The 7,789-nt window shown below is 29.6% G+C and overlaps 1 protein-coding gene and 1 long non-coding RNA gene across 4 annotated transcripts; both read right to left on the reverse strand.

Annotated features, from left to right (window-relative positions):
- Nucleotides 1–714: 714 nt before the first annotated feature.
- Nucleotides 715–2,114, reverse strand: LOC104879871 (uncharacterized). Its single transcript, XM_019220925.2, has 4 exons — nt 2,023–2,114; nt 1,346–1,926; nt 1,149–1,233; nt 715–887 (listed from the first exon to the last, which is right to left on the reverse strand). The coding sequence occupies exons 2-4, from the start codon at nt 1,909–1,911 to the stop codon at nt 795–797; spliced, it is 744 nt and encodes a 247-aa protein (XP_019076470.1). The 5' UTR covers nt 1,912–1,926; nt 2,023–2,114; the 3' UTR covers nt 715–794.
- Nucleotides 2,115–2,184: 70 nt separating this feature from the next.
- Nucleotides 2,185–6,415, reverse strand: LOC104879836 (uncharacterized). 3 transcript variants are annotated; one of them, XR_786258.3, is made up of 3 exons: nt 6,071–6,409; nt 5,785–5,856; nt 2,185–2,254 (listed from the first exon to the last, which is right to left on the reverse strand). It is a non-coding gene; the product is annotated as an uncharacterized LOC104879836 (long non-coding RNA). The 3 variants fall into 3 exon arrangements; XR_786259.3 differs by having other exon boundaries at nt 5,785–5,853; nt 6,071–6,408; XR_009466035.1 differs by having other exon boundaries at nt 2,188–2,344; nt 6,071–6,415.
- Between the last annotated feature and the right edge of the window lie 1,374 nt (nt 6,416–7,789).

Below are 7,789 nucleotides of genomic sequence, written 5' to 3' on the forward strand. Positions count from 1 at the left end.
GAATGTATAGTTAAAAAATTGAATGAAATAAAACAAAAGAAATTAATTGTGAAGGTTACCCAATACTATTCTGCATCGTTGGTTGACCAAATATTAGCTGTAACCATTTCACCAATTTCGTTTTCGCTATCAAGAACCATGAGTTGCAAATTTCAATTTTTCAAGGCTCATGCATTCCTACACATTAAACTTATGTTAGACCCTACATCCCGGTAACATTTAACATGTACATTTGAAAATAAAAACATAACATCATATTTAACAACTTATAGAATTAATGGTTCTATTAAGACCACTTCCATCCCAATGTTGCATATAGAGAATACCATACATCCCAGTATGACATCTGCAATAACAAGTATGATTTGTGACATGTTATTAACATAGGACCCAATTAGGATTGAAAATGAATACATGAAAAAAAATATATATGTAACTAACAATTTTGGATCGCCAACGATATCTGCATACTGTGGATGTAAATTATTTATATTCACATCATTCCGTTTGAAGGAATTTTTTAATAACTGCGACATAAATCCAACTACTTTGAAAGCTTCATTAACAAAGTGAACACGTTGAATGCTATTATAAGATGAAAGTAGATCCACCCTTTTAGCCTCCAAATTGATTACCATGATGACCCATTCATTAAATTGGAATAAGGGGATATAAAACTATAAAACATAAAATCATCATAACAATAATGAAGGCTTAAATATTTGAAATATAAATTCAAAATTATTAAAAAATTGTCATCAATCTATGTAATCAATACAATAGTCAAGCATTACCTAGTTGCAACATTCAAGATTAACACAATAGCTACCTAATATTTTCTTGAGTGTTGATTTTGAGGTAGACTTGCTCATTGAACCACATATTTCCTGTAAAAAGTTATTGAGATCATAGTAACAATGAATGACTAAAACTATACATGCATCTTATATTAGGGACAAGATTTGGTGTACTCAAGAAAAAAACCTCACCCCAAAATATGGATTAAAAAAGTGTTTGCGAGAAGGATTCTCTTCTTTTGCATTCATGTATCGGTAAAACATGGAAATCACCTACATAATGCCTCTTCATTAGTTAAAATGATCAATGGAAAGATGAAGGTATTTTTTCTTTTTTATCATAAACCTTACCGGAATATCAATGAAGCTCTCCCCTACTAAGCATTGAAGTTGTTCCCGTGTCACGCCATAGCCACCATATGCACAAAGCATCTCACTATTAATCACATGAAACACAAGACGTGAGTAATTTTTTTTGTTTTCTAGACAAATCCATAATCATAGTCTTTTAAGAACAATACTTGTTAAACGTGTGATTTAGGACTAACCTAGGATCTTTTGACTCATCAAACACATAGTCGGCAACATGTGTCTCTTCCTCCGTCAACCTTTTATATTTTGATACACATAATTGTACAAAAGGTGACTTGCACGCAGCTGCTCGTTGCCTATGACGATGTACTTTCATTTTTACTCTTCGTGGTCGTATTTCTTCTGAGGCTTGTGGTGCTACATCCACATTGGTGTTCATGCACGATTGCACTAACACCAACATATTGTGTGGCCCAGGGTGAAGGGGATCCTCGTTTGAAAAGAACACACCATCTTCTACGTTGGGTCTTTCTGACACCCCTTCATTTGTACATCCAAGGTCATCTTCAGAAGATCTTCTTTGACCACCAGAATGAATAGGTGAATGCTGTGGATTATTTGTATAAAATGGTGCACCACTTTCATTAACATGTTCATGAAAATTTGACGGTTGGCCTTCATCTGTGCAATAGTGTGAAGAGGTGAAACGAGTCCTCAACACTTTCACGTCACGGTTGTATGATGCAATAAGACTATTAAGATGACTTTGTGCATCGGTGATTTGACGTTGTGTTGCCTCCATGCGAGCACAAATAACCTAAGTCAAACATAATGAAGGAACATTAAATGACATATATTTAAACTAAGCCTTAATATAAGTTACTATTCATAGTCATTAGGTATGAAGGATTACATCAAAGTCTTCATTCTCATCTGGCTCAACTAGGTCATCAACTGCAGGAGCCTTATTTTTTTCTGTTTCATCTTGCTCCGCCGATTAACCAACTATCGTTGCAAAACATGTAAAATGTCATCCCAATAATCTAATTACAATGGTAATCAACTATCTTAATATAACTAAAAGCTAATTATACCTCAACTTTGCCAAATCCTCCAAGCATTTCTAACTCCAACTTGATGCGTTGCTTGACCAAAAAATCGTTCCATGCTGCAATGCGAGGAGTGGTAAGTTCCGCATACATGGCTGGAAAATTAGATATTGAAAAGTAGAATATCTATTGCATTATATAAGACATAATTAGTGGTAACATCATGGCCAACATAGTGTATAACCATTATTGAATATCTAATACATGGACATATACTTATAAATAAGACAAAAAGTTACCTGTAGAAACATCAAACACCTTTTAATCTAAACACTTTCCTTCCTCCTATGTTCATGTATAGCTTGAATAAAAAATTCTAGGACATATTCTCCCCAATTTATGTTCCCAAGTAACTGCTCTTGGGGTGTATACCATAACGAGTGACTACCTTCCAAACGAGATGTGGGTGCCAATAAGGTTGCACAAGCGAAAATCAAGAAGACCCGCTTAAATTCCTCCATATCATCGATGCCAACCATCATTGACTCTATATCTTGCAAACTCGACATTTGACTAGCTTTAACACTTGCCTTCTCAACAATTAACTTTCTTCCACCATGTGGAATGCCCATCGTCATCCCAACATCATGACATGTCAAAGAAACCTTCTTACCCCTAAATAACTCGAGTTGGGAATAAGCAATGTTTATGTTTTTTATCAACCAAAAACATAAATCTAAATTAACCTCCTTACAACCTAATTGCAATAGCCCACCAAAACCAAGTTCTCTTATTACATCCTTCTTCACTTCTGAGAGCAAATGGATTCCAGAGAGGAATCTACGGCCAGAACAACGACACCGTATGTTCATATTATCATTGCATTAAACAACCATAATTCATTAATAAATTAATCAAATGTTAAAGACATGTGAACGTGAATATAGTGTTCCTATATACATTCATGATAATTATTACACAAATATAACATATATTAACAAAGAAATGGGAAACATTTTGTTACATCATGTAAATGAAAATCATTAAGATCGATTTCCTCTAGCCTTTCAATAATATGGTTATCAATAAGGGTGAAATTGTTATATATAGGGTCACCCACTATGACACCCACTGCAAAAAAAAAAAAAAAAAACACAAACAATGTGCATTTTAGTGGGTCAGCCAATTAAACAAATGGTATGGCTCAAAGTTACATACTCATCTAACCAAATCAATATAGTTTAGGGAAAAGTGGGATTTGATTCACGAATAAGAAAATATATGGTAAAAAGAATCCCAAATATTTTAAATTAGTATTATCTTCATCTATTTAAAAATAATTTGAAATACATGCACTGAGTTATCCAATTATTCCAAAAAACGTCATTTTATTTTTTATGTTATTCAAATCAATTGACAACTACACTCCTCCATATAAATTTTTCCTTATTATTTAAGATTTTTTTATTTTTATTATTTTATTATTTAAGATTTTTTTTCCTCTAGAAACAAACACCTTATAGGATTCTTATTTTAGTTTTCTAAAAGTTTAGGAAATATTGTCAAACAAATCATATTTAATCATAAGTACCAATTCAAAAAGTAATAAGATTGTTTATTAAATAATAAAGAATAAACTTCGTAATATATAATTATTTTAATATTATAACAAATTTATTATTGAAAAACTCTAATAACAAATTTTATTCATTATTATATTAAACAATTATTAATATTATATAATAAATAGAAATTTATTATTGGTTTATTTATTATCAAGAATATGAATCTATTTTTAACTTATTAATACTATAATAAATTCTGTTTTTTTTTTTTGTCAAATTCTTACTTTATAATGTTTCTAGAGAAAAAAAATTTCCAAGTAATAAAATAATAAAATAATAAAATAAAATAATAATAATAATAATAATAATAATAATAATAATATTTTAAGATTATTGACAACTACACTCCTCCATATAAATGTTTCCTTATTATTTTAGATTTTTTTATATTATTTTATTATTTTAGATTTTTCTTCCTCTAGAAACAAATAACTTATAGGATTCTTATTTTAGTTTTCTAAAAGTTTAGGAAATATTGTCAAACAAATCATATTTAATCATAATTACCAATTCAAAAAGTAATAAGATTGTTTATTAAATAATAAAGAATAAACTTCGTAATATATAATTATTTTAATATTATAACAAATTTATTATTGAAAAACTCTAATATCAAATTTTATTCATTATTATATTAAACAATTATTAATATTATATAATAAATTGAAATTTATTATTGGTTTATTTATTATCAAGAATATGAATCTATTTTTAACTTATTAATACTATAATAAATTCTGTTTTTTTTTTCAAAATCTTACTTTATAATGTTTCTAGAGAAAAAAAATTCTCAAATTCCCAAATAATAAAATAATAAAGTAATAATAATAATAATAATAATAATAATAATAATAATAATATTTTAAGATTATTGATAACTACACTCCTCCATATAAATGTTTCCTTATTATTTTAGATTTTTTTTTTATTTTATTATTTTAGATTTTTTTTCCTCTAGAAACAAACACCTTATAGGATTCTTATTTTAGTTTTCTAAAAGTTTTATTGTCAAACAAATCATATTTAATCATAATTACCAATTCACAAAGTAATAAGATTGTTTATTAAATAATAAAGAATAAACTTCGTAATATATAATTATTTTAATATTATAACAAATTTATTATTGAAAAACTCTAATAACAAATTTTATTCATTATTATATCAAACAGTTATTAATATTATATAATAAATAGAAATTTATTAGAAAAACCCAAAAACGATAAGAAAAGAACAATAATAAAAGACATATGGCCCCAAATCTAGAGTTCTAGAATCTTGTAAGATCAAAGAAAGCCCATTTGCTGAAAACAAGAAGCGACCAGCAATATTGAAGTACCTAAATATGCCCCACAAGTCCTGTACAAAGCTATGATCATTCCATGCATATGAAGTTTAAAAACAAATTTCAAAAATTTTCAAAAGCACAGAGGTATTTAAACCTCAATAATTGCTTATGAAAGTGAGAGAATTTATTTTACAGGTAATACCAGGCCGTCCAATTAAGGAACCATCGCCCAAATACTTCTAAAAATACCAAAACACCCTTTTTACATATGAAATGAAACCATGAACAACCATCAAATGAAGAGTATTATGGGGGACCATGGAGGGCATTTTGGTGAAGCCATTTCAAGACTGCAACTTTACTTTTCAAGAATGTGATCATAATTAATGATAGTGGAATAAGGTAAGCAAATTCACTCTACAGGGGTTGTTAACTTGGACCTGATCTAATCCAAAGGCTGAGATTTGTAGGAGCGACAAGGGTGAGATTGATTCTCAACTGTATTCTCATTTTTTTAAGTCCATAAATAAAGCTGGCATTTCATGGAGAGAGATAGAGAAAGACTTTTCTTTGAAGAGAAGATAGGAGTCTCTATCTACAATTGGATTCCTATGGAGTGTATTAAAATTCATCAAAATAGAGTCAATGGACCACCCCCACAAAAAATAATAAGAAATTTGAGTGCAATAAATATGAAAAATTAGTCAAAATACCTCAAATTACTTTGTCCTTCTATCACATTCAAAGCACCCAACTTTTCACAGCCACCAAACGATGCCACTCTGCTGTAAAGTAACCACAAAAACAAAACAACAAAAAACCTCCCAATGAGATAGATTTCTCTTTGTTAAGCATCCAGATGATAGTGAAATGAAAATAAGCAAAACCCTGATAGTCCAAAGAAAAGGGGGAAAAGAGGAAAAAAAAAAAAAGAACTTTTTTTTAAAAGCTGAAGTAGGGATTAAAGAAAGCAAAGCAAGAACAGCTTCAATGACCAACCTTTAAGCCTCAGAAACACAAGAAGCTTGTCCATTTTTCCCCACAAAGCAAACACAATAGCTTGTTCTGCAAAACAGTATCCCTTTCTGAACACTGTAAACCCAAGAATATTTTTTTTTAGAGAACGAGATAAACCCACAAATATTGCTAGAGAACAAGAGAAACCCATAAATATTTCTAGAGAAAATGAAGAGAGCCCAGAAACTATGTTGGTCCGTCCAAAAAATGGGAAGGAGACATTAAACGGTAAAAAACATTTAAAAACAAGAAAACAGGAAAATCTCTTATGAGAAGACATTGGTTGGTAAAACCCAGAAGGCATTTGAGCTTTAACGCTAGAAGACAAATTCAAAAGCATTTGAAACTAACCCTGGCAATCAAAATTCAAACCTTCATCTTCTTCTCTCTCTCACTCTAGAACTCTCTCTCTCTATCTCTCCTCTCTTAACGTGAGTAGGGTCCATCCGTGGTCAGACTCCCTCTGAAAACAACCCATTGTGCTTGTGAACGAATAAGAAAAAACATGAGTTTTTGGTGTTAGGGTTTGGTTGAAGAAAGAAGAAGATATTTGGGGGTAAATATTGTTTAAAACATCAATCCATGTGGAATGTCTAGCTGGCCGATGACATGTAATTGAGCCATGTCATTGGCTTAAGTGGACAACAAGCAACTTATCCAACTAGGAGAGATGTCAAACTATAGGAGGGTATTTTTGGAAGGGCCCTCAATATCACTATTACAGTGTATGAAAGATGGTTTATTTTTCACAAAATCCATTGAATTTGAAAAGTAAAAAGTTAAGTTTCCAAAAGACAAAATTTTGCCCCTTGGTGTATGGTTACATAAATTCCCTTATAATAAAATAGTGATTTTTTAAGACCACATTGAATTAAGTTATTGATCATTGACAAGTCTAAAAGGTATAATTATGAAATTTATCTCTAACAACATCCTTAGTATTTTTTTTTGCTCCCAAATGAAATTTATGGTGCAAAACTAGGATATGGTAAACAAAATTCAAGTTAGAATATGAAAAACCGTTGTTTTAAAAAGAATCCAATCAAGTAGTTTCTTTAATTGCCTTAAAAGGTGTCATATATTTTATTGGGTTGTATACATTTTTGCCTCAAGATGTGTTGTATATTTTGTCATCTCATATTCAAAAGTTAATACTTTGTCCCCAAATTTAATTACGTTGCATCATTTTATGTATCTTATATTAAATTCTTTTAATATATTTTTATTATCATTTTATCTAAGCTATAGAATTTTTCATTATTAAAAGAAATTTTGAGCTACTTGTTAAAGGTTTAAGACCCACGAAAAAAATTCTACTAGTGTAACATAGTGTTTCACACTAATATATGCTATTTCCCCATTTGCTCCAATTTTTTGTTTTTCAAAAGATTTGAACATATATGTTTTCAATATTTTATTTTTTTACTAATAACATACATATTTTTCATACATTGTCCAATTTTTTGTTCTTCAAATTTTTAAAAGTAATATTTTTATTATCACTTTATCTAAGTTATAGAATTTTTCATTCTTAAAAGGAATTTTGAACGTTAAGTTCAAAATTGTCTTTCTCTCAGCTATCAATCCATAAATCCCATTCAAGAACATTATACTCAGCTCTCATTGTCTTTCTCTCTAAAGCTTCTCTCTAAAAGCTTTGTCATAGGTAAGTTCAAAATCGATTATGAGTTCTTCTCACGG

This window comes from Vitis vinifera, chromosome 7, assembly GCF_030704535.1.
Source record: "Vitis vinifera cultivar Pinot Noir 40024 chromosome 7, ASM3070453v1".
NCBI lineage: Eukaryota > Viridiplantae > Streptophyta > Magnoliopsida > Vitales > Vitaceae > Vitis > Vitis vinifera.

Bases quoted from the DNA above. Each gene is read 5' to 3' on its own strand.
- LOC104879871 (XM_019220925.2), bottom strand. From the start codon at position 1,911: ATGGAGGCAACACAACGTCAAATCACCGATGCACAAAGTCATCTTAAT. The intron at 1,234-1,345 runs GTTAGTCCTAAA...TGTGATTAATAG, and splicing joins GATGAGTCAAAAGATCCTAG to TGAGATGCTTTGTGCATATG. The intron at 888-1,148 runs GTAAGGTTTATG...AACTTTTTACAG, and splicing joins AGAGCTTCATTGATATTCCG to GAAATATGTGGTTCAATGAG.